At 37.2% G+C, this 26813-nt stretch overlaps 1 protein-coding gene across 1 annotated transcript; it reads right to left on the bottom strand.

The window, feature by feature from the left end:
* Window positions 1-4260: 4260 nt before the first annotated feature.
* cUnh10orf67 (chromosome Un C10orf67 homolog) lies at window positions 4261-25887 on the bottom strand. The gene is made up of 16 exons (XM_084410424.1): window positions 25798-25887; window positions 25548-25668; window positions 24796-24939; window positions 24623-24697; window positions 24398-24520; window positions 21902-22040; window positions 21008-21054; window positions 20840-20905; window positions 15254-15316; window positions 11292-11345; window positions 11137-11216; window positions 10982-11047; window positions 10811-10898; window positions 8376-8462; window positions 8199-8298; window positions 4261-5385 (listed from the first exon to the last, which is right to left on the bottom strand). The coding sequence occupies exons 1-15, from the start codon at window positions 25881-25883 to the stop codon at window positions 8203-8205; spliced, it is 1335 nt and encodes a 444-aa protein (XP_084266550.1). The 5' UTR covers window positions 25884-25887; the 3' UTR covers window positions 4261-5385; window positions 8199-8202.
* Window positions 25888-26813: the final 926 nt, after the last annotated feature.

Below are 26813 nucleotides of genomic sequence, written 5' to 3'. Positions count from 1 at the left end.
AAAGTCCAAGGCTACTCATGTCTGAAAGGAGAAGAGCGGTCTCCGCGCGGGACTAACAAAGAGCCTTGGAGATCTTCAGAGAGACATTTACGACCAATAAACAGACTTCAACCTGCTCTATTTCAGCCATTGTGTCGTTTTTGAATAATTAAGGTTAATAAGAATAGGTTTGTATAATTTGAATGCCAGGACCACAGGTGCGGGGTGACATGATGAATGATGTGCCTGATTTTTGCCAAGCTTGAGAGCCCTTCTCTTGGACCTTCAAGCTGATAGAAAATATTGTCATTTCTTTAATTCACAGCATTACTTTCATTCAGAACAAAGCCGGGTGATGAAAAGCTTATGTTGTAATGAAACACTACGTGGTGGCTGCAGTGCCTCAGAAAAGAAAGAGCGAGTCAATGCCCGGGCGCGCTTTGGTTTGTGCGCACGTAGTCTGCTCCATCTAAATCAAATAAAGGGAACCTTTCCAACTTTTAAAAGACCACGTTTTACCTTTATTATGGCCTTTACGGCTGTGTCCATTAAGCATATGGTGCGAAAGCAGCAGCCTTTGTACTGACGAAACCCTCGACACAGCAACCGGTGTCTATTGCGAATCATTTAACTTCTTAGCAGCCAAACAGGATCCAGGGAAACAAGTGCACAAAAGCGCGCACGCGTGCAGGATTTTTAAAGAAAGAAATATTGGTCAATTGAGCATAAAAGGAGAGAATGACCCCCATAGGCAGCTCCTCGTTTTCTTTTGTAACAAAAGACGCCAGTTACCTCCAGAAAAAATACTGTTATGCCATGACATTGGTCCATGGAAAATAAAACATCACCAAGGCAAGCTGGGTTTTTGCGCACGGGATGCCCTCCCAACAAGAGCAAAGTGGGAAGCTGGCAGAGTTTTGCTCGTCTGAAGGTGGCCTCCCTCTCTTCACCCCAAAGCTTGAATTAAGGAAAAAGACTTTCAGCACAAGACTTTCCTCCATATTTCAAGTTACTTTTATCTATGAGGCTTTCTGTATGCATTTAATGTGCATATTTAGAATTCTGTTTTTGGATATGTTGTTATAAAAAAAAGTGCATTGCTTTTTCCTCAATAAATAATAATAGGTCACTAAAATATGTGAAATCCTATTTTATTAGTGCAATTATTATGCAGGCTAAATTATGTTTTTATCTATCTAGTGATCAGCGTTATAAAGCACATCTGTTCAAAGTTAACATTTCAACCCATAGCCTACCTATACTTGAAAGTTAAAAACACATTATATAACCTCAGGCATGACATCTCTTAAAATTAATTATTATAAGATGATCATGATAATGATTACCGCCATTTGTAATTATTAGTTTAGTAAATGATGACATGATGGTTAATCGACCGATTACAGCAATTAATCGAAATGTATTGGTTTTTCCAAGTCACGGTCAAAGCAAACTTCAAGACAATCTGGATTTAAAAAAAGTTAAATCGTTACTTTAGAAGCCATAGCTGACCGTACAAAACTTGCATTGTGCGTAAAATATACAAATAACTATAGGCAAAGAAGAATCTTTGAACTTTAAACTCATAACACAGGGTTCACGATTAGCCACAATAGTATCTCTGGTGCTTTAGAATAACAATTCAGATTGGTCGCCCTACACCAGGGACAGCTGGCTTTGCTTGGCCGTGGAACCCCATACCACCCTTGGTGGACCATACACAACGACACTGACCTTACCGCGGGGGAAGCCAAAATGTGCCTTTGACTGAATTAGCCTCAAAGACGTCTTGCTATGATCTTTGTTCGCCACAGAATGGACTGAATATTGTTCTTAATATGAGAGGCATTGTATCCAGCTTTTGCGTGCCCCATATGAAATATTACTGCTCCTTTATTCAAACTCTCGTATTTCAAGGCAGGCATGTAGTTACCGTATGCGGTTTTGTGTCAGTGCTAAGATATCCAGACCCTGCCTGTCAATTCATTCAAATGCCTGGATCCCATATTTTTATTAATGCATTTTGCTTTGTTTGAACCCATCGCAAGGGAATGCACATATTCTGAAAGTTCTTCAAGGAATGAGGGCTTAGAAAACCCAGAACAACATGCATATGTTAATATGCCTATCGCAAGGCATGCAACGTGGCTTTCAAGAGGGCTTTAATAGAGAGTTTTAGTTTATGAATTCCCATAAATAATTTTAGGCCGACGTGCAAATTATGTAATTTCTTTTTTTTAGTAATTTTCGTGGCGTCATTTTCCAGTAGTGTTTTCCAACAAGGTTAGTGTGCTGCTAAACAGACGCTCATAAACAGCCCCGTCATCCTACCATAGCAACAGCACGCTGATCGCCGTATTGCCAATTTATTGTAGATTTACATTTCACAAATATAATAATAATAAAAAAAACTTTGCTTATAAGGTATTTAAGACTCCCCAACTTTCTGACTTCCTTTAAGGGGTTCAATGTAGCCCCATTAACCGCACTCTGGCTGGCATATGCAATTTTTTTCCATGATGTGACAAAAATGAGAAAGAAAAAAAGAAAGACGGTTTTTAAAACAGCCTACTTTTGATATTTTTTTCTTTCCTAATTTCCAAACCGCAGCCTTCTGCATATGAGAAGGGAAGTTTCGCGTTGATAATTGATCCACTTTTTTATTCAGACTTCTACCTTCCGCAAAGAGACAGAAAAGTCGGCTAAAATGTGATAAATTACAAATATGCAAATTTCATTCACTGGCATTTGTAAGTGTGTCTATCTGAAAGTGAATAAGGCCTTGCAGTCAGTCTGCGCGCACTCGGGGAGCTCGGGACCCCAGGGCGCGGATCAAAGCGCCCCATTCTTTTTCATCCCCGGTATTCTCCCACAAACGATTTCGATACAATATGTTTCCATGATGCACGTCATGTGCCTGGGACGCAGAACTCGCTGCATCTTAGCTCAATGCGTCGACCGCCCTTTGTTCGACAGGATGGACTTGAGAGGGTTTTTCCCCTAGTTGCCAGGTTTCTAAAGTGTAAAAGCATGCATCATTTTTCACCAGGTCTCGTTGTAATATTCACAAAAGGGAATCTATGAAAACAGACCTTTCAGTTGTTCGCTGGCATGAACCTCACTGCTGTCCAACTGATTTCTCCTATTATAAGCATTTCTCAGCGGGGTGGTATTTGCAACACAAATGCAGAGTAACACACACACACACACACACATACACAAAATAGTATATTTAGAGTAAAGATGTCCAGCTTTATGACATTAATAAACGATTTCTCTGCAACTAAAAAAAAACATATGAGAATAAATTAAGTGGGGACTATACTATTATTATAAAAGTATTATTATTTTACTCATTTTAATTGACCAAATAATTTTTTTTATTTTTAAATTGGGCTTTTAGGTAACCCCATTACCTTAAAAAAGCTTTGATTATCTGTTCTTCAATTATCTTACAGCTTTGAATGAACTTATAGCTGTGGCAGAGAAGCAAAGGCGTAAAACAGCAGCTCAGTTCGACTTGTCCATAAGTTTAGAGTGATTGGCTGAAATGGCCTTGGGCCAGAGCTGGGAAAGCTTCCAGGCCAGACTCCCATTAACCCTCTATGGTGAAACTCTGCTGGAATCCAACACACCAGCCATCACCATTTATCTACCAACTAATGAAACTAATTAATTTCTGGAGTTCAGCTAAAATTCCACTTTGTTGTTTTACAACCAGAGCCTGAAACCCTGTGAAAGTAGCAAACAACTTTAGTGCGATACCCCCTCCTGGGATTGTTTTAGCTAATGATATATATCTGACATCTTATAGTAGTTTCTATGGTAACTAGGCCGCAAGCAGTTTGGACCATGCTGGTCTGTTCAGTAGCACAGCAGTATGGAAAGTTGTTTTGTGACTCTGGCAATGGACCAGTTAGTGGAAGATTACAAGGAATTAGGCCATAATCACATAATCCCTGAGAAAAGGGTCACGGCACAGTGATCAGGCTGATCAAGTCATAACCCTATAACCATCCGTTGTACATGACAGATAGTTAAAGGAGACATTGGTAATTGATTCTAAGCTTGTCCCTGAGGGTCAGTGGGGTCTGGTGAGACCAGAGTTTGGAGAACAGCTCTGCAGGGGTTTGCCACAGAAGGGACACTGTTTATACAGAACACTACAGCTACCAGCCAAACCACTCTGTTCTAGAGATTTAGAAGGTCAATGGTACTACATTTCATTCTATAGGTGAAAAATGAACTGTTTTAAGCATGCAACTAAAACGTAAAAGTCGTGGCCATTTCTATGATCATTTATTCTGTACAGTGTGCAGAAGTGAAATAAAGACAGAGCGAAAGCGCTGGGGGCAGAGCAAAACTAAAGACTGAAATGGGTTCGAGAGCCAAGATCTTATTGTTCGGCTTCACAGCCATTGAGATCGCCTCCAAAGCTGTGCATTCCGCTGGTTTTGTGCTGTATGCGGCATGCGGAAAGCGAAAGCCCATTCTTGGAGCACTCTTTACTGTGGCAGAAGAATGCATACAGTTACTCATGTCTGCACCTCTCCAACAGCATTCAGGCTTAAGAGCTGCAGTAGACTGAGTCCATTCACAGCACAGTCAATTACAGTCAGTTAAAGTCATGATAGCCTTTGTTTTCTCTTAATGGGAGCTCTGTGTGGCTTCACTATGGGGGAAATCGAATGAATTTACTTAAAGAGATTTGAAGTTTTCTCTTTGCCTTGCTTGAAAACATGCCAAAAAAGTTCAAACGCACTGTGGAGTGCCGTGATATCTTCACTGACAAAATGAATCGACTTTTGTTCAAATGTATGGAGTAGGAATCATTGTGCAAATTCTTTAGTATGTAGAGCAGCTGATACAGATCAATATCCTAAAATATAATTATAGACTGTGAATTCTATTTGAACTTTAACTAGGTCTTTCCTTCTTCAGATCAAAAACAATTCAAATGAATGATTTCTGATTCATAAAGAAAAAAGTTGACTATCATACATAGTCAAGATTTGAAATTACACAAACATGCAGAGTACAGACTAAAGGCCCGTTCACACCAAGGAAGATAACGATAAAGATATAGTTCTAAAAATATAAAAGAATAGCAGAGTCCACACCACAACTATTACAATAACGGCACAGAGAAACGATTTAGTTGAAATCACTTTCAGAACGATTTTTTCCATCCTTCTTTTAAGAGCTCAAGCATTTAAAACACTAGTAACAGACATAACAGGCATAACTGTGTGCACACATTTAGTTATCCTTATAGTTATCGTTCCTGGTGCCATTTCTATTTCAAATGTAGTGTGCTTTAATCTATAGTGTGGTTGCCTGTTTAGAAGAAAGAACACACTCCAGTTTATACTTCATCTTCCTCGTCTGCAAGGGTAACCTGGGAATCTGCAATTAAAGAAAACACTTAATTTAGAAAAAAAAGCTTAAAAACGCAAAGGAAATCTTATGCATTAAATCAACAGTGCCCATTAAAATAATCTAAAATACAGCAAACAAGTTTGGCTTTCATAAAATAATTTTATTTTAAATGACAAGGTAGTGCATAGTATTACCAGCCATATAGCTGAACAAGTAAATTATAGATTTTATTGATATTAGAGCACCTATAAATTGTGATGCAGGAACTGTGGTTTTTACCATCCCAAGTCATTTTTTGTACCAATCAAGTGAATGCGAGTTCTGCCCATGGGAGGGGCAACATGACATTTCCCTGGCCGATTCAAAACAGGTCACGGACCCTCCATAGACACCAAGGCGGTGGGAGGGAGAACTTAACCACACCGTGTAACCGAATCAAACCAGTGGTTACCCCTTTTCAGCCCACTGGAATAGCCATAACAATACCATTCACATTGCAGTAGAGAAGACATGCTCCTTTGAGACTGACTGAGAGGCTTTTTATCAACTGCAGGGCTTTGTAGCCTTTTAGAGAAAAAAAAAAGAAAAAGACAAACAAAAAGCTCATTTTGAAAGTTGTTTGTTTTACTTAAGACATTTTATTTAATTTTTTATTTTTTTTCGGGAGGGTGTGGGTCTAAATATGAGGTAAAAAGAGTCTTAATAATTGCTGATGACAGAATACATAGTTTTAAGTGCAGAAAAAGTCAAGCTCAGGACTGCCCTAGTGCTGACCTATGCCTTTCAGGTTGCTTGAACACATCAGAATTGCCATTGTTGAGGTTGATTAATTGAGTCTGATAAGTTACCATGAATGAAGATTGTTATAGAGTTTAATGTGGTGGGCCTGGGTTTGTATATGCTGCTTTCAAATAGTTCTGCAGAAAAGCATATGGGCCAGACGTATTCATGAACAAAAAAGGAAGAAAAATTTATTATGGTTGTGTCCAAGCAGTCTTGTCCCCCTTCTTTTGATCATTTGCCGAATGACTTTGAATCCATGCACTTGCCATGTTAAAAAGGGAGCATTTAAATATTTTAGAAAAAAAGCGAGATTTTAACTTGCTGCATACATTTTACTCTCTTTGATAGTGTTCACAATGTTGTTAACAAGTTTAATGCTTACTATATTATTTTTTATTATAATTATTGTGACATTTTCCTTAATCAAACAAATTGGCATTTAAATCAGATTAATTTTAGAAGACAATATTCATTATTAAAAAATTAGGCTCAGCTAACAAGAACACTCAGACAGACAGACAGACAGACAGACAGACAGCCTTGGCTTGGATGTTCAAATACAAGCTTGTAAAAGTGCAGGCTTGAAATTATTCACACCACCTTAGATTGGTGACACACTGAATAAACACAATCTGCTGTGTGACAACAATGTTTGCCAACTCTTTCCAAGTGTCAAGACCCTCAGTAGCCGGTGCCTTATCTCCAGTGTCTCAATTATTGGGTGTCAGTGGTGATGTATGGACCAGATTCCCATTATTTAGACATGGGCCGGCTAGCAGTTGTAGAGGTCACTGGCCAGGCCCTCTGGACAGAGGACCAGTGACCCCCTTCATGCTGACCCACTATAAACTACTGCAGTGGCCCGTAAACATCTCTATCCAGAGCCCAGGCTGCAAGTACAAGATACTTTTCACAAGTACTTAAGCAAATATACAGAGGGTTAGACATGAAGCGGACGCTTATATCCTTCTTTTATATACTGCTTATATATATATATATATATATATATATATATATATATATATATATATATATATGTTTTTTTATTATTTCATTTATATACACACCCTCTTATGCTCACCAAGGATGCATTTATTTGATCAAAAATACATTAAAAAAAGTCATATTATGAAAGCTTAATTTTCAGAAACATTACTCTTTCAGTGTCACATGATCCTTCAGAGATCATTCTAATGCGCTGATTTGGTGCTCAGGAAACATTTATTATTATTCAATGCAGAAAACAGTTGTGCTGTTTAATATTTTTGTGGAAACAGTGATATTTTTTTAGGATTCTTTGATGAATAGAAAGTTCAAAAGAACTGCATGCTTTTGAAATAAAAGTCTACATTTTTAATGTCTTTACAGTCTCTTTTTATTTTTGTTTAATGCAACCTTGCTAAATAAAAGTATCAATTACTTCCAAAGAATCGTACCGGCCCTAAACTTTTGACTGGTAGTGTGTACATGTAATTGAAATAACTATATTATATCCATTAAATCAACAAACATTTGCAATAAAAAGAAGAACCAATGCAGAACCAATGACACATTTATTGTCTATGACTACTGGCCTGTTGAAATCCACCGACAGCACAGCGCTGTAATTTGGGCAGATTGATTAGTTAGCTTCTGTGCATCAGATATTTGTGTCTGAGAGCTTCCATATTGACAGAAGGAATTAAGTCTTTTAGGTTATCTAGCCAAGTCACGCCTGCTAAGCTCATTAACCTCGATCCCAATCATCAGAAAGTCAATAATAGGCAAAAGAGAGATTAAAAAGTAGCTGAGGCAAGACAACTCTCTCCATCATTTCTCATTCCTTCTCCTCATGTGTCAGTGCTAATGTGATAATAGTGCACAAGGCAGCTTTTCAAAGTGATGTGACATATTTGGTCAAATCAGTATCTTTGAACAATGTATAAACATCTTTTTTGATGTGGTCAATTTGAGGACAGGTGTTAACTTAATGCTATACGGCAACTGTAATCAAGTTAAATTAGATCTTTTATTTACTTGTCTGTGTTGTTATCTCTTTCAGGTTGACGTGCACTAACCTAATCAAGGGAGAGCATCTGCACCTCTCTCACTCTGTAGACTGATGTCCACGACCCTGTCCCTTTTCTGCTGGCCTCCAGCATCTATAGGCCTACGTGGCTTAGAGCAGAGGGACATTTAAGCTACAAAGTCCATCACAACAAAACCAGAAGAGTTTCAGTTGGAAGGTTCCTTACCAAAGGAGCCACTTTGCTGTTTATGTACAACCTTTTAACAGTATCATCTGCTGGACTCTTCTGCTGTGGTGAGCAAGGAGCATCCATCTACAAGAAAAAAGACATTTGAAATATCTCACATTTTCTCATATATATATATATATATATATGTTGGGTTCACTTATTAATGCGGACATCTCATAGATGCAGTTGTTTTTATACAGGGGTCATGATATTTGCTAAACTCCAAACTATTTGCTAAAAATTAAAACATCAACCTTTCAAGTAATGAGGACTACGTGATGAAAACTTCATGAAAGCCTTTCAAGCAATGAGGACCACTTCTCATAAGTCAGTTTTCAACATATTTCCCATATTACTAAGGACATTTTTAAAGATTTGATCTTCACAAGTATAACCCAACCTGTACACAAACACACACTCTAAATGCGGAAATATCTAGAACTACATTGTTTTAATGTAGTTAATCACAAATACTACAGACAATTTAACAGAAAACATTTTCTAACACCCAAACAGAAAACATTTTTACAATAAAAAAAAGAATACATATATTTACTTTATTTATAATATAAATTTATGTCAGATTTAGCTCACTTCTGGGGACAAATTTTAAGTAGTAACACACACGTGTAAGCTTTTGATCCAAAGTTTAGGGTCAGTATTAAAATTATTAATTGTAATTAATCGCACAAATTTAGCATAAACCATTTATGTTTAACACATTCATTTACGTAAACACGTCATCATTTGCTATATCCACCAAAGTAAACCATAGATTGAAGGGTGATTCACACAAAAATGTAGGTCTTTTTTTTTCCAAGGTAAATTTTGTCTTTCCAAAAAAAAAAGACACTTGGAGACTCCAAAAGGATACCAAATAATATAAGGAGTCCATATAATTAAATACGTGAGTCTCTATTATCTCTGCCATCTCTGATGGAAGGGCTGTTTAAATGACGCTGTTTTCAACATTTTTCACAACAACGGCGCTTTGGCGACCTGAACAGCGACTTTTGAAATCTGTTTTCAAAGTACAAGTTTGTGTAAATGATACCATTATCGGCTTCGTCTCCATCTAAACAACAAAAATGAAAAGTTGTGAAAACAGTGACGTCATGCGCATGCGTGTTACGTGTTAAGTCTATAGGCGCGAACTGTTTCTTTACAAAGTGACATTGCCAACTACTGGCCTGGCATGCATAACCGTCGTTTTAGTCGTTTTCGCGTATCTTTGAGAACGGGATCGTTTAAGACTTTAAGTCGTTTTTTTTTTTTACCGTTTTAATTACATTGTTGTCATGTAAACACCCTCAAAATGATCTGATCACAAACAGAGAAGCGAAATCGGCTTAAAGGGTTAGAAAAGAGATTTCCGACTAACATTGTAGATACTCAGTGAATTTGGGTACGTTTACATGATAACGACTACTAAAAATGGAAACGTTTTTACTTTGCGTTTTTTACAAACAACATTGTCAAAACAATCCCCGTTTACATGGATCCGCAAAGACGATTAAAAATGCTGCATTATGCATGTCAGGCCAGTAGTTGGCAATGTCACTTTGTAAAGAAAAACTATGCGTCTATTGACTGAACACGTCGACGTTATGTATTTTAGAAAAGTTATTTTGAACTTTTTACTGATCAAAGAATCCTGAAAAAAAGGTATCACAGTTTTCACAAAAAAAGCAGCACAACTGTTTTCAACAAGGATAATGAAATGTTACTTGAGCACTGAATCAGCATGATGTGACATTAAAGACTGGAGTACTGCCCGCTGAAAATACAGCGTTACCATCACAAGACTAAAGTAGCCTACTTTTTAAAACTAATTATTAAATTGTAATAATATTTTACAATATTACTGTTTTTACTGTAATTTTGATCAAATAAATGGAGCCTTGGAGAGCATAAGAGACTTCTTTCAAAAACATTAAAAAGTCTTACTAACCCTAAACTTTTGAACGGTATTGTACAGTAGGCCTACACAACAAAAATAACATATATAATGGCAAACATTAAGTACATGTCTCTATTATCGGCTGATTTCATGTGCATTTTTTGTTTAATAAATGACATCTGACACAGGCAGGCCACAACGAGGTGAGCCGAGTTACATTTGTTCGCCTGCTAAATGGGGTGTGGGGTGCAGAGCAAAACAAAAACAAAACTTATGCATATTCATCAGCCTTCACCAATTGAGGCCAGAGATGAGGGGCTTAATGGGTGTGCACCTGTTAAAGTCTGTTCTGGGTTAACCTCTACTGTATATGTGCTCTCTGTGTGTGTGCGGGATTGGCCACAGGTGCAGATTTCATTAAGGGTTACATGATTAAAGCTCCTTCCCTCTTTCAGAGTGGTAAGATCAGCTTTGATGAAGCAAAAGAGCATATTGTTTCAAAGTGGACAAAACTGTATCGCTCTCTACTGACCGCAAAACTGACTGAGGCGTTGTGCAGAATGGCTTCCTGTCGCTGCAAAGTCTGCCGTAAAAACATCTCATCCTTGATGGCATGGAAACTTAAGAGAGAGAATTAATCAGTGTAGCAGAGCTCATGGAGCCTAATGAAACAAAATTGGAGTCACAAAACTTTAGGGTGTACCTCTGTCTTAAAATCTCAAACTTCTTTTCCCACACCTGATTGGACAAGCACAACTGCTTATTGAGCCTGATAACATTTAAAAACAGTAAGAACAACAGAGGGCAGTGGAAAGAACAAGTACTGTAAGATTGATCTCTTTCAAAGTTTTATTATACCTTTCAATCTCCTTTTTCAGCACTGCTTCAGTCTTTCTGTGTTCTTTCATTTTTTGAACCAGCTCTGTATCCCCAAGAAGCTGAAAGAAAAAAAATGCTCAGTTTTAGAGAAGTTTATGGATGCGTGTATGCTACTTCAGCAAAGAGAAGGGTACCTCCATGGTTGTAAGTTCTTCTGGCTTCTGCTTCTTAATTTCAGAGGCAGCTTTCTGACAACGGGAGAATCACAAACATTTACTAAAATTACAATGATGCATTTCTGTATAGTAATTGTAAGTTAATAAAGGAGTACAAATAAAATGTTACTTTTGTGTCTTTGCATTACATCTTAAAGGGATTGTTCATTCACCAAAAAAATGAAAATTCTGTCATAATTTACTCACCCTTACAGTATGTCATTCCAAACCTGTATTCAATTCAGTTCATTTGTCTAGCGCTTTTTACAATACATATCGTTTCAGAGCAGCTTCACAAAAATGCATGTTCCAATATTCTGTTCTTACTTTACTTTCTTTCTTCTATGATTTTGAGAAATGTCTCAGCGTGTTTTGCTCATACAATGAAAGTCAGTGGGGTCCAATGTTGTTTGAACTCCAACGTTCTTAAAAACATCTCCTTTTGTGTTTGTCACATTAAATAAAGTTTAGAGCAGGCTTAGAGCAACATAATGGTGAGTGAATGATGACAGAATTAAACATTTTGGGTGAACTGTCCACTGAATCTAGCAACACGTTTCATGTGCCTGCCCACCTCAGCTCAGAAGAAAGGAAATGGCTTTGAAGTTTTATCTGTTTTCTGATAGAGATTTAAATGGAGGGCCATATTCGGTGTGTCATTATATCAGTCCATCGCTCACAAAGGGTCATTTTAACACCAAATGTCCACTTTGTTTGGCATGTCCAATCAAGGCTTGACACAGCTTTGTGGAATGTCATGTTGGCTGATTGAGTGCATACGTTCAGAGCAGTGTGAAGGTCAGGTCACCTGAGGTCAGCTCGGACATCCACTTTTCCACCCGTGTTCCCCCAAAAAGGCCTAACAGAACGTGGGAGTCCCTTTTTAAGTTTCTCTTAGTAAGAGTGGGTGCAGAGTGTGTTGTTAGTCTAACCCAACACAGAAAGGATGTCAGTCCACCCTTTTTCTTTCATCTTAACCAAAGAAAAAAAAGAGAATGGGAAAAAGAAAGTTTCCTTGCCAGATTGTTCAAAGACCCATTGTGTGCAAAAAGGAGTAGGTGTTGATTTGTGACAATACAACAGAGAGTTGTGTAAGGCCTCATGAAGTACTCTATATTGAGAATGAACACTAATGAAGGCCTGTTACACTTCAGTCTGTTTCCTTACTAGTTTGATGAATGCAGCTGCACATATATAGTTTAGACATAAAATAATGAATAATTGACCATTCAACCGAAGAGTAACCTTTTGAACATTTCCGATACATTCCATGTACACTACATTCAAAAGTTTGGGGTCAGCAAGATTTTTTAAAAGTTTTTAATGCTCACCAAGGCTGCATTTATTTGAACAAAAATACAGTTAAAAGAGTAATAATGAGAAATATGACATATATATCTAATTAAATGTTTCTTTTTATTTTAATACATTTTATTCCTGTTAATGCAAAGCTGAATTTTCAGCATGATTACTCTTCAGTGTCACACGATCCTTCAAAAATCATTTTAATATGATGATTTGGTGCTCAAGAAACATTTCTTATAATTATCAAGGCTGAAAACAGTTGTGTTTATTACATTTTTGTGGAAACAGTGACATAACAGTGACATTTTTTTTTCAGTATTCTGAATAGAAAGTTCAAAAGAACAGCATTTATTTTAAACAGAAATCTTTGGTGACATTATAAATGTCTTTAATATAATTGAATGCATCATTATTAGTAAAATGTATGAAAAAAGTATGAAAGTATTAATTAATTAATTAGAAGGGAAAAAAAAGAAAAAAACCTTACTGACCCTAAACTTTTGTTTGTAGTGTGTATTTTGGAATAATTCTTTTTTTCTTTTTTTTTTGAGGGGGAAAAAATCCATTATCAATTAAAATGACATGATTTAGAAAAATAGTGCTTCTAAACATTCAAACACAGACCATATGTGGTCTATTAAAAACTATTGTTTTCCTAAGGTAAATAAATCAACCTGTTTGAGCATTGTATCTACGTTTGAGTCACTGTCTATACAGGGTCAGGCACGTGCCAGTTAAAATTGAAGCTAAAAAAAGATGAGTTCCACACATTTCCATAATAACTAGCCACAGTGGCCAAGCTCATTGTAAGGGTGCTTTATGAAGTGGACTTTAAACCGGGCTTATTGTCCACTTTGATTCAGCTGTACCCCATCACCCACTCCAGTCTGTCACCGTGTTGTGTCAGCTGCATGCCACATTCCACCCTCTCCTAGGCACCGAGGCCAGGGATTCACACTGGCCACCTCCTCGGCCGCCTCTATGCGGTCAGCATGTTGACAGAGTCATCGTCCTGATTCCCCCCCCCCCTCCCCCCTTAACAAGCCGCGAACAAGCAAATAAAAAAATAAAAAAACAGAAGGATGTCCAAGAAGCTGTAATGCTATGGCCATTTTTATAAAGGATCAGCTACAATAATAGTTTATATTAAAGGTATATTTAATATAAGTTAATATAAGTGTTTATTTAAAGGTAAGTATGATAAGCACTGGAAATAGCATTATATAAAAATATCAATATTTTTTTTAAACAAATAATAATTATAATAATGATTAAATTATATTATAATAATAATTAATTAATATACATAAAGTATAAAATATGTTTAATGTATAATATAATATAATATAATATAATATAATATAATATAATATAATATAATATAATATAATATAATATAATATAATATAATATAATAGTATGATAAGCACTGGAAATAGCATCATATAAAAATATCAATTTTTTTTTTTAAACAAATAATAATTATAATAATGATTAAATTATATTATAATAATAATTAATTAATATACATAAAGTATAAAATATGTTTAATGTATAATATAATATAATATAATATAATATAATATAATATAATATAATATAATATAATATAATATAATATAATATAATATAATATAATAGTCAGCAATAAGTGTCTATGACAATTTATACACTATATTTGGGGTCGGTAAGATGTTTTAATACTTTTGAAAGAAGGTTATTATGCTCTTAAGCTCACCATGGCATGATTTTATAAAATACAGTAAAACAGTAATATTGTAAAATATTTTTACAACTTTATAACTATATATATATATATATATTTTTTTTTTTACTAGAACTGTTTTCTATTTAAATATATTTTAAAATGTAATTTATTCTTGTGATGGCAGAGCTGAACTTTCAGCATCATTACTCTTCAGTCTTCAGTGTCACATGATCCTTCAGAAATCATTTTAATATGCTGATTTGCTGCTCAAGAAACATTTCTTACTATCAGCAATGACAGTTGTGCTGCTAAACATTTTCGTTGAAACGTTTTTTTTTTTTCAGGATTCTTTGATGAATAGAATGTTCAAAAGAACAGCATTTATTTGAAATTTAAATCTTTTGTAACATTATAAAAGTCTTTACTGTCACTTTTGATCAATTTAATGTGTCCTTTCTGAATTAAAGTATTAAAAGAAATGTAAAACTCGTAATGACGTCAAACGTTTGAACGATGTAGGTGAGCATTAATAGCTTGAATTAAGAATTTACTTAACTTAGCAAGGTTGTAATTCGCATCTGTGATAGAAAAGGCATTTTAGATGTGTATTTCGATGAAAAAAGACAAAGATCTGCACTTGACAGAGGGAGAGAGAGCTGTCATCCATCACTCAGGGCTGTTAATGAATGCGTTTCACTGTTGGTATGGGTTGAAATTTAACCATAGAATCATGGCTAAAATCGATATTACTTAGACACTGCGTGTGCACCTTATCCTCCGTCTTTACTTTAGGACACTGATGTCTGGGGTAATGGAGGGACCGTCCTTTGGTCAAGAGTTCAAGACCTCCAAACATCCTGAGACTGATAGGACTTGAGTCAAGTCCGTGCCGTATCTGAGCATGTGTTCAGCTGCGTCTCATACTCACCTCCAAGCGTGAGGCTTCAATGCATGCAATTTCTTTCTTAATCTCCTCTTTTAACTGTTTTATCTGCAAAAGAAAATTAAAATGTTATCTCACAAACAAGAGCAGACAGTGAGAGACTTCATGTTGCTTGTTTACTTGCAACCATCCCAAAGGTTCTGGGATTTTAGGAGTATTTACACCCAGGTTAAAACTTCAGAAGTGGTCAGCAAATGGTACTGATGACAAGGGCAGTTGTGTGGTTGATGGGCCATTCATTTGGGTGTCTTTTCAAAGAGGCGAAGCTTACACCCAGCTGAGCTTCACACTCCACTCTGGCCTGGGCTTCAGCCTCTCATTATAGGTCTTTTCTGCAACCCTTTGGCTATGGAAACAAATTTTCTGCTCCATTGATCAAAGTCACCATTTTTCGATTAATCGTTTTTTAAAATGTGGTCGATTCAAAATCGATTCTCAACGGCCACGAATTGATTTTTTTCCATATTTATTTATCTATCACCCAAAAGCCAGTATTAGTTTTCCTACACTGTTCATAGATTGCAGCCTCCTTGTTACAGCTAATGCTTTTATGTTTGTTTTATCTTAAACATAAAATAACCTGATTCTGTTTGATCAAGGCATGCGACTTCTGACTTGTCCAATTTTCAGCATCAATTTTTCATCTTGCATCAAAATCCTGTCTATTCATTGCATGCATTTGAAATATAGAGTTTGGGTTCTGGTTTAATGTACCCAAGTGTGCCTAAAATAAAAAGAGTTTAATATACAGGTTTGTGGCTCTTAATTTCTTTTTATTAATTAACCACTTGTAAACTTATGTTCACTGTTCTTTTTTATAAATATAGGATTTGTATTAAATCTATATTCAATGAGTCGAATCGAGAATCGAATCGGGAATCGAAATCGAATTTAGAATCGCAATCGAAAATCAAATCGAGAATCGAAATCAAATCGAATTGAGAGCTTGCAAATCGAAATCGAATTGGAACATCTGAATTGATACCCAGCCCTACGATAAAATGGTGAAAAAAACTTTGTTTTCTCAAAATGTCTTCTTTTTTTTTACTTTACATTTTTATGCATAGCCACCACGCTAGACCTTAACATTGAGTTTGTCAGTCAAAGCACAAAGGGGCGGTTCAACAAAGGATGCAAGACTGAAAAGAGGCCAATCTGAACAGCTAAATATGGATAATCCTTTTCTCCTGGTGGCTCAAACAACATTAAGGAGGTCTTCATTAGTGGTTTTAACCAGGGTTTCTACATAGAGTGTGTTTGGCCACCACCTGCTCCATTAGCCTCTTTCCTGGTCCTACCAGGTTTTGTGTCCACTCACTATTATGTGAAGAGCCGGAAGAACATTATTGATCTGAAACTAATACGCCTCTCTATTATAAAGCACTTTAAAACAGAAAAAAAGGATAGAAAATATTGTTTTTTAAATGAACGCAATTCATTAAAAGTAATTCAAAACTGTATCATACAGTAGGCCTACTTGTATATTAAATTATACAAATGTGCATAATAATATATTCAATACAATTTAAAAATATGAATGCCTTTTATGAAGTCTTGATTTTGTTTTTGGGGTGTTTTTTTATATATTTTCATGCTCGATGCTACATTATTACAGCTCCCATTCCCCCAGTCTGTCTGGAACGCGTCGTTTTCGAGGAAGCCCCTCTTTCCGAAATACGAAATGCCCTGTGATTGGTTAGCTGATTGGGTGTGTTGTGATTGGCACCGCTTTAGCGCGAGTTCGGGGAATATCCCGCCCCTTTATTACCGCGAGCTCTGCTCAGATGTAAACATTAAAGATGGCGTCAATTTCAAACCCGATTCAGACTCTGAATCAATGTTAACGAACAAGAGGATCGTGCAGAACGGATTTCATGTACGGACTTTGAAAGCACGGATTTCACAGGACGTTTCAGAGTGGTATGTTTTTGTTTGTTTCTGATAAATTATAGATATGACCAGAGCCCGTCTACGGAGAGCCTGCCCACTCCCTATTAAGCTCTATTGTACCGAATTTTGGTTGTAGTACCACCAGAGTTCCACTGGGGGCGATCGCCATGAGTGCAAAATGAATGGGAGTCAATGGGGCTAGACAGCTAAATTTGTCTCTTTCACCCGATTGCCGTTAAGAAATCTCAGATCTGATTGTAGATTTTGCAAGTTCAACATGGGTTTTAGGTCGAAAGTTGAATGAACGAGTACTTATGTCCTTTTGATTTCTTACAGGTTGAGTTGTTGTTGCCCATAACACGCTAGCATTCTGCTAATGAACGCTGATTGGTCAGTGAAGGACTGATTACGACCACAGATACCGCTTGATGGCATCGTGTCATCCGCAGCGGGACCAGAAACAAACAAAACAAAAACTCTTCTAGCACGTGTGTTTACCTGTGTCAGCTGTGTTGTCGATGCCTCGAGTGAAAAGAAAGTGCAGAGCGCGAACGCACCAGAGTGACTGAAGGATTGCCGTAAAGCAGTATCTCTGGTCATATGATGTGTATGACGTCATTGACACTTTAAAAGACATTTTAAAGCAAATAAGTGACTCAAAAAAATCTAACACCCAGCAATGTGTAATTTATTTGCATCTCCTTTCGAATACAACATTCAAATTACTAGACAAAAAATTATATCCTGAGAAAAGTGGATTTTTATTGGTATAGCGCCATAGACCCCCATTCATTCTGCACTCGTCCTGTGAGCGCCCTCATATGGAATCAGAGAGGAACTGCAACCAGTTCAGAAGCCGGAAGTGTACTGAGAGTGAAACTTCTCGCCATATTAGACATTCTCTGATATGACGTTGTCCACCATTTAATCATATTTTGTCGGAAAACTATGGTAAGTTAATACAAACAGTTTATCGATCATAAAATCATGGATAGTTTTCCTAAGGGGTGGTGAACAGTCTTACAAAATCAAGAGCTTACAAAAGCGTTGTAGCGTTGTAACGTTACTCTGTATGTCTGCTGTTCTCCGTAAAATGTGCAGCGCAAAGAAACGTTGAGGTTACAATATTCAGGAGCAGTTTTTCAAAATAAATTTTAACCACACTAAGTTTGTCAGCCTTTTCTGGGGTGGAAAAAAACAGCGACAACACTCTTCATCTTCTCTAAAGCAGCCCAACATGGCCTCACCCCCTTTGCTGCATGTTCCCGGGACAGGATCATAGACAGTATATAAACTGGACACAGCGACCCCATTGGATTCAACGGAGAAAAGTGAAGTCAATTAGAAGCTCTCACTTTCTGGGGGTCGAGCGTACTGCGCACACTCAAACTGAGCAACCCGTCTGTGTCTTCTAGTAGCTGTGCCAAGAGAAATCTGAATCATTCCCTTCCGAAACTTGCAGAGACGGAGAGTGTGAGTAGAAGGTGTCCATGAGCTAGAAGCAGGATAAACTTTTGCTAAGTTTTCTAATTATTTTGTAATTTTTGCCTCCACGTCCCCCGATTGCCCACGAGCTTCTCCTTCTGTCCATACGGTAATTTCTCTACTGTGCGACAGAGAGTTGCGTCATACTCGCAATACTCATACTCATCGTTAGCCTATTTTTACAAAAACTGCTTCTACGGGGCCATAACATAAGATACAAGGTAATGGAGCCTTTTAAACATTTTCGTGTTTCTTTAGAAATAAATAATGGACAAATGGAGCCTTTAAACGTATTTGCTGTCAAAGTGACGCCAAAATGAATGGGAGTCAATGGAATGCTAACAGCAGGTGGGGGTCCGCTAATCAATGGCGGCGCCCGGGGAAGTTTCAATATTTTATGAAACCCTGCCCCCCTGGACAGGATATATGTAAATGTTAGGGTTTGTGATGTCACCAACCCGGGAAGAAGCTCGTTGTAGTACCAGCCATATGTTGTAGTTTTTAAAAAGCAATTTCTGTAAAAGGAAATATCTCCCTTTGCATTGAACTTTGAGCGTAGTAACATTGCAGAGCTATGTAAGTACGGAGCCCCTAAAGGGATATGAAAAGGAAAAATAGGAAAAATAGTCAAAGCTTTTGCGTTCTCTCGCAAAAGTTTTGCGTTCCGAGAAACTTTGCATTCGCTCGCAAAACCATTTGAGCTTTTTGCGAGCGATCGCAAAGTTTCTTGGCGGAACGCAAACATTTTTTGTGAGGGAACGTAAAACATTTGTGAGAAAACACAAAAAGCATTGACAAATATTTTTTCCTCCATCTCTTTTTTTTTTTTTTTTTTTAACCATGTCCCTTTAGGGGTTCCGTAATGTACTGTATGTAATATACTGTATATAATAATAAAAAATAATAATAAATAAATAAACTAACAAGTGACAAACGTCTTTATGCATACTGCATGCATACTCTTCTTTACTCTGCCGAAGAGCTGTGCTAATATGAGCATTTGATTGCAGGGTAAATTATGCCAGCTTTGACAGGACCCTTGCTGCTTGTCTCCCAGCAACCCTGCAAGGCCAGAGGGAGACTTTTAACCTCCTAGATTCTGTGTGGCCGGATTCAATGGCTGAGTACCATAGAGTCTTTCACACTCTTTTTACGTTGTCCTCTGTGTTCATATTTTAATTCCAGCCATTGTGTGGCAAACGTGGTGCATATTGTTCCTCGCAATCAACTGAAAAATCAAATGCTGTGTAAAATGATACTTGCTAACCACATTTTTTTCTGTAAAACTGTATGTAAATGAACAATTTAGCATTCTGAAATAATTTTAAATGAATTAATATTGTATTCAAAGGTTTTGGTGGTAAAATAAAGCAATAGGCTGGCATTTGAGCTAAGGACTTATGAATACAAGGCAGCAGTCCAACTTAGAGCGTATTCAAAATGCACAACAAAGCACTTGGACCACATGGTTTCTTACTGTAGTGCAATAATATAAACTCTGGCATGGCCCCAATCTTAACACCACGCAGTGCTTCTTCACACACATTTATCTTTACTAACCAAAAGATAAAACACTAAATAAACAATACTATATCAATACATGTCAAAAACGCTGCCCCACGTCCATTCGCCAAATGTTTTACCAATATCAACATGCTATAATGTCAGCTTGATGCTAGATATCCTCAGCTGTGCTTGATCACATATCATAAAATAATTTAGTTCTCCCTCATGCACCAGTTGCTGCATAGTATTTAATTCATGGTAATTCGCTCCGCTGGCATGCTTCTCTCTGCTCATAGAGCTAACACAAGAGTAAAACATGCAAAATTATGAGGGACAACATTGTCTGGGCTGCAAACCTGACATATGCTGCCCTATTTATTTTAGATGTCACACAGTAACCATTTCTGGAACAGGAAAACAATATGTATGTAATGGAAGTGAAAGGGGTCAATTATTTGAAGATTTAATAGCAGAAATGTGAAGCTTACAATTTATAAAGCGCTTACATTAATTCTTCTGCTAAAACGTATTTAAAAAGTTGTAAATTTGCATATAACTTTACACACAAAAGGTTAGCAAATTATTTTTTTACACTAAAATCATGTGAACTTACTTCCATTGTATTATTATATTGAGTTCTAACTATTGAATCCAGAATTTTCCTTCAACAACAAAAAAAAAAATACTCACCTTTTCTCTGCCACTTTCTCTCTCAAAGTTTAACTGCATTTTCAGTTGTCCTTGTTCATCTGTCAACTGAAATAAATGAAAATGAAAGTGTTATAAATAAAACAAATGCAATAAATGTATTTTACACTTAAAAGTGTGTTTTTTACTTCTTTGTGTACTATATAATACCATTTGAAGGGCCTTTTTGCTGTCGTCCGCCTCTGATTTCAACTGTGCTAAATTCAGAAGTAAGAGAGAACATTTGTTTGTATTTTTAAAAGGACAATATCTAGAAGAGAAACAAAGGCTGATGTCAGGAGCACAACGACAGGACATCCACTTGTCTTTGTTCATCTTTTGCATCTTGGGTCAGTGGACTGAAGCCCAGTCCTGGCCTGCATGACCTGTTCTGGCTCAGGGTCCTGACAAGCTTCTGACCTGGTGCAATGCTGTTGACACGTCCACTCACATGCACTGACCAAACACAAACCACTAAGTTCAAGGGCCAAGTGTGTATTAATGCCAAAGTGCTTTTATTTCCTTAGAGACTTAAGACCTGGACAGCTCTTATCTTTAGTCACAGCCAATGCAAAACATTTTAGCAGATGGTTCTTCACATTCTGAATGGAGATACATAAAAGGAGTTTATGTTCCAATAAAATGTAAGATAGGGTTTTTTTTGTAGCATTTGAAAAATAGGTGTTCATGCGTAATCAGAAAAAAACAGTGGCATAAAATATTCAGACGGTTACCAAAGTTACATAAGCAATGAATGAATATCAAACACTATGAAAGATAAAGGCCTGACCCTTGAGAATACACCTGTCTTGTGTTTGCTTTCTCCTCACAGACTCCCACAGAGTGTGAGATGATAGCTATGGTCTGACAAGTGTCCTCAAACATTGCGGTTTGAATCCTAACTACATCACACACGCCAGGACAGATAAGGGAAAGAGTCTATATTTCCCAAACAAGCATTTGTGACAAATGTTTGTTTTTGTCCCAAAACGCACTGGGGAAAAAGTGATACATACTTTTTTGTGTGTGTGGTTCAGCAAAAACCGAGCTAAAACATGACATTACCCAGACTCTGCTCTTTGGATTCCAGGACTCTGTGAATTTCTTCCAGCTCGACGTGCAACGAGTCAATGTTATCTTTTAGCTTTTCATTCTCTGACTTCAGTCTGCTTTTTTCTAGGTCCTCCGCTCCCTCGGTGCCGATCTGAAAAATGACACAAGTCCTTTTTAACTTTCCCTTTACAGCGCCAAACAAAAGCCACGCCGCTCAAGCTGCGTGGCAAATATGAGTGCCATTCAGTCTCAAAGCAATCGTACAACTTTCTGCCTCCTACCATTTCCCCCTGAATAATAAAAAGCGAGAAACAAAAACCAAACACACTTAGAAGAGGGCAATCTCTTTTTTTTCCTCCTTTTCTCTCTTTCGGCCTTTTCTTCTTGCCCGGAAGAAAGACGGCAGTACATTACATACAAAGCCCATAATTCATGGGGACATTTTTATTGACAGGAATAATACATATCATACTGTTTGTGTGCCCCTGTCATTCAGGTCAATTTATTCTGGAAGTCAAGGAAGGCAGCTGGGGCCTATCCACCCACAGTCTGGGCTCTGCTTTCTAACAAGCTCGGCAGAGCCAGGGTTTGAGGGGGGCGATTGGAGGATGGCTGAGCAGCCCCAGGGGGTTCGCAGAGAGCACAGTTTCCCGGGGGGGCTTGTTGCCTTTGTGCTGTCCCTCAGTAGCAGCGCTGCCTGTGTCACCAGGATCACATCACATGTCAGCGCTCTGAAGTTTGCAGACTGGGAGCCGCATGGAGCCCATCAGGTTCCTGTGATATCCACGCAGTTGGCCCTCTACTTTGTACCGCAGCAACCATTCATGCCCCGAACATTAACAGGGCTTTTGCATGCCTGTCACACTTAAGATTGTGCAGGCGTTCAAAGGCTTTCAAAGGATTTTCTTCTTTCACTTTCTTCACTCTGTCTCTCTCACTCTCATTCACAAGGAATTGCGATCATAGAAGAGTTTTTGATTCCAATAAGTTTATTTTTACGTTTGATGATTTGACTTTTTTGATAATCTCAACATACAAGTCATGGTGCCATTTTAGTCGCACAGAATTAACGAAACTGTTCCGATTTATGAAATCTTGCATATGGTTTCTGTAAACTGATTTAATCCCAGAATAAAGAACCATGTGTTATGAATGTGACTCCCCAAGTGTGACTGTCAGATGATGATGTACATGTCATGGACCAGAGGATTACTCTATCAATAATAGGAATGGACATTGATGCATCCAGCATGACATAAATATTACTCCATGCAGGGTGGTCACTTCAGCTTTCCCTCCCTCTTTCATTGTCATCATCTACTGTTGACTGTGAGGAAGTGGCGGAGATAGTAAACTTATGGATTCATTCATACTTACTAAATTTGATTTTTCATCATCAAAGAGGCAAAAAAATGTTACTCCTTTCTGCCCTGTCTGAACAGTCCAACCTTTAACTCTGGCTCCACCATCTGCTGCAGTAACAGAACTACAGGTGATTAGCCATGCGTCTCTCCTGTGGGCGTGAGAGTTCTCATTAGCACAATGAACAAAGCTCAACTCCGCCGGGCTGCACTCATTTGTTACACTTTGAGTGGCAGGTTTTGTATGGCCGTTCTCCCAGCCATCTGCCTACACAAGCAGCCGTTTTGGTTGGACAGAACTCAAACACTAAGGGTGAGAGATAACTCTCTCAGGCGGAGTGAGAGGGGCATCCTATTAAAAAGGCTAATAATGGACACCTCACTTATTGGCACCTGATAGCTCATTCATGTTGCATGTAAACCCCTTTTGTAAGGGCATAAAGGTAAGTAATTGATTTCACTTTGTGGAACGCAAGAACCTGCTTATTAGTGTATGGCAATGGGGCCAGGCCACTCCCAAGTACACTTCAGGCCATAATAGAGCAGGCCACTAAACAATAATTACCATCCTGCTGGTCAATATCAACACACACTGGATGACATTTAAGCAATCAAGAATCATATTGACATCATTAATGATAAATGCACTACTGGCTAAGTAATGCTTCAGTGCAAAGGCTACCCTCAAAAAAATCTGTTATATATATATATATATATATAGAATATCTTATCAATTTCAACATGCTTGAAATTGAGCGCCAAATCAGCATATTATAATGATTTCTGAAAGATCATGTGACCCTGAAAAATGGAGTATTGGCTGCTTAAAATTAAGCTTTGCCATCACATGAATGAATTACATTTTGAAAATGTATTTGAATAGAAAACAGCTATTTTTGATGGCAAATTGGCCATCATATTTCACAATATTAGTGTTTTTGCTGCATTTCAGCCTTTGTCAGCATTAGAAACTTATTTTAAAAAACTTGTTTTAAATCTTACTGACCCCAACCTTTTGAAAATTAGTATCCATTCTGGTCCTTATCCATTACTTCGTGTTGATACAATATTTACACACATACTATATTTTTATAGTTCAAAAAATGAAACACTATTGTGTTTTTGTGATGAATGGCATTGTCTGTACCTCATATTTCTTCAGCTGTTCACTTATACACTCAATCTTCAGGTTCTTCTCCTTAAGCTCATTAAGAAGGTCCTTTACTCTTCCATCAGTAACATCACAAACCAGATCGGTGTCTTCCTTATTCTTTAAGAAATGCGATTGTGAGATTGTGAATTTTGTAACAATAAATAATATCAAATTAAAAACAAAATCTTTGTTGATGTTCCAAACTCATTAAAAGCTTACCTTATAGCTGGCTTTGATCACCTGCATAGCATCAGAGAGCTGCTGCTGATAGCTTCTCCGGAGAACAGATAATTTCTTAAAATAAACCAGACACCAAACTGAAGTCAAGTTCAATGCAGTAGTAATGATCATTACAGGAGAAACACATGTATTGATGAAACTTGAATACAGACCTCTTTGTAGCAGTTTTCTTGATTTTTGATTCTCTCATTCATTCTTGAATAAAGGGCATCAGATTCTTCCTGCAGTTTGGTCTCGTACTGAAAACCTATCATTTTCAGTTTCTTTTCAGTGCCTTCTTTAAACAAGTGCATTTCCTGAGATAAAATGAAATATTTTAAAACATAGTATTTGAGACAGAATATATTGCTTTAGGTAGGAAATAAAAAAAAATCAAACTACCAACTACAAATACTAATTTATTATTGAGCTGCCATCACAATATTGTAGAGGATATCTTTACCATAGTTCACTGTGAGTGATGGAACTAGAACACATTTAGTATAGCGTTTATTCGGCTGCAAGCCTGCTAATCAATATGTTTAACTCTGCAGGCTAGAGGATTCCTTGTGAAGGCACTGTTCTTCACCACAAAGCCACCATATGCCCTCTCAGCAGGTGACCTGGACAGCCCACAGTGAGGCCACTCAGAGCTAAAGTTAGAAGAATCTTGAGCTAATAAGATGAAAAGCCAGCAGCATGAATGAACTCACTGAGTGTATCTAGCGGAATGCACTGACACAGTATCAGCTTTCGGTGGGTCTTTTTTGAGGCAAGAAGACAAACTTGCATTTTTAGAGATGGCTGCAGATTGATTGATTGATAGCTGACAGATTGCTTCCTATTAAGTGTTATGAATGAACAGACCAAGCTTAAGATAATAAGGGACTGACTATTAATCTAAAGGTAGCAGATAGATACTCACCTTCATAAGATCTGCAGTGTCGGCAGCAAGAATCTTTATATTTGGCAGCTCTGATTCGTCAGTTTGGACACAGGCATCTTGTCCAAAAAAACCTGCCCTCAACTGATTGGACAGAGAATACCTGAAGAGGGAGAAAAGATCGCGTGGTGAAATCGGCATAGTTCACCGGCAAAACTTAGCTGAAGTTGATCTCGGATGCCTTCAGCAACTTTACAGCTTGTTTGCAAGAGAGCAGAAAAAAAGCTCTTACCGACGTATTTCGTCAATCTCTTTTGAAATCAGCGCCTCCTCGGCTTCATTCGCAATGCTGTTTATTCTCTTTTCGATAACGTCCATGACTCCAAACTACAGGGCATAAAATGCAATCGCACAATATTTTTGCTACAGATTTCTGGTGCGCAAAACGGTTGCCGTAGCAACAGAAACTTAACAAGAAACCAACGACACAGATCACACTGCAACATGAGCAATACAAAACAAAAGGTAATTTCGACTTTTTATCTCACAATTCTGACTTTTTTCCCCTCAGAATTGGACTTTATATCTCCCAGTTGCTAGTTTGTATCTCACAGTTCTGAGAAAAGTAGTCCACATTGCGAGATGTGAGAAGAAAAAAAAAGTCAGAATTTGAGATAAGTCGCAATCTTTTAAATTGTTATATTCCGTGGCAGAAACAATTGCTTCCATAATAATCATTACATGGTAAATATGATCGTTTTAAATAATAGAACGATAAAGAAAATAAAATATACGTTCGCTTTTATAGCTATTAAAATGTTATAAATAATTTTAATTTAAACTGGCCTGTATGTTATTAATAGTAGGCTATGTAGGCTATTCATTTGACAGAATTTTCCGTATTTTTTATTTTGTTTTGTTTTTTACAGGTGTTTTTGAATTTTAAACTTTATTGCGTTGTGTTTTAGGGTTGACGGAAATGTCCGTAAAATTGCTGGATAATGTCCGGGTATTAGCTACCAACTACAGATTTATTTGTATAGTGTAACGTTAGGCTATGACACTTGAGCAGTATAGGCTATATTAAAAAAGCTTGACAACCATGCTCAAGTGTCATGTAAAATGATTAAGTTATTGTCTCAGAGTCAGCCTACACAGTAGTTTAAAACAGTTCACGGTAAAAAAAAATAAAAATAATAATAATAATAATAATAATAATAATCGAGCCAAGGGCTTGAGCCAAAATCATTAAATTGCTTTAATCCTGCAGGGACTAAATATGATTTAAATGGGACTGAACCTGCTCCA

Source organism: Rutilus rutilus (genome assembly GCF_951802725.1).
Source record: "Rutilus rutilus genome assembly, chromosome: 6".
NCBI lineage: Eukaryota > Metazoa > Chordata > Actinopteri > Cypriniformes > Leuciscidae > Rutilus > Rutilus rutilus.
Note: the sequence above shows the minus strand (reverse complement) of the source record. Positions and strands in the feature narration are given on the sequence as shown.

Bases quoted from the DNA above. Each gene is read 5' to 3' on its own strand.
- cUnh10orf67 (XM_084410424.1), bottom strand. From the start codon at position 25,883: ATGGACGTTATCGAAAAGAGAATAAACAGCATTGCGAATGAAGCCGAG. The intron at 24,521-24,622 runs GTAAGCTTTTAA...CATTTCTTAAAG, and splicing joins TGATCAAAGCCAGCTATAAG to AATAAGGAAGACACCGATCT. The intron at 20,906-21,007 runs GTATTATATAGT...CATTTATTTCAG, and splicing joins GCAAAAAGGCCCTTCAAATG to TTGACAGATGAACAAGGACA.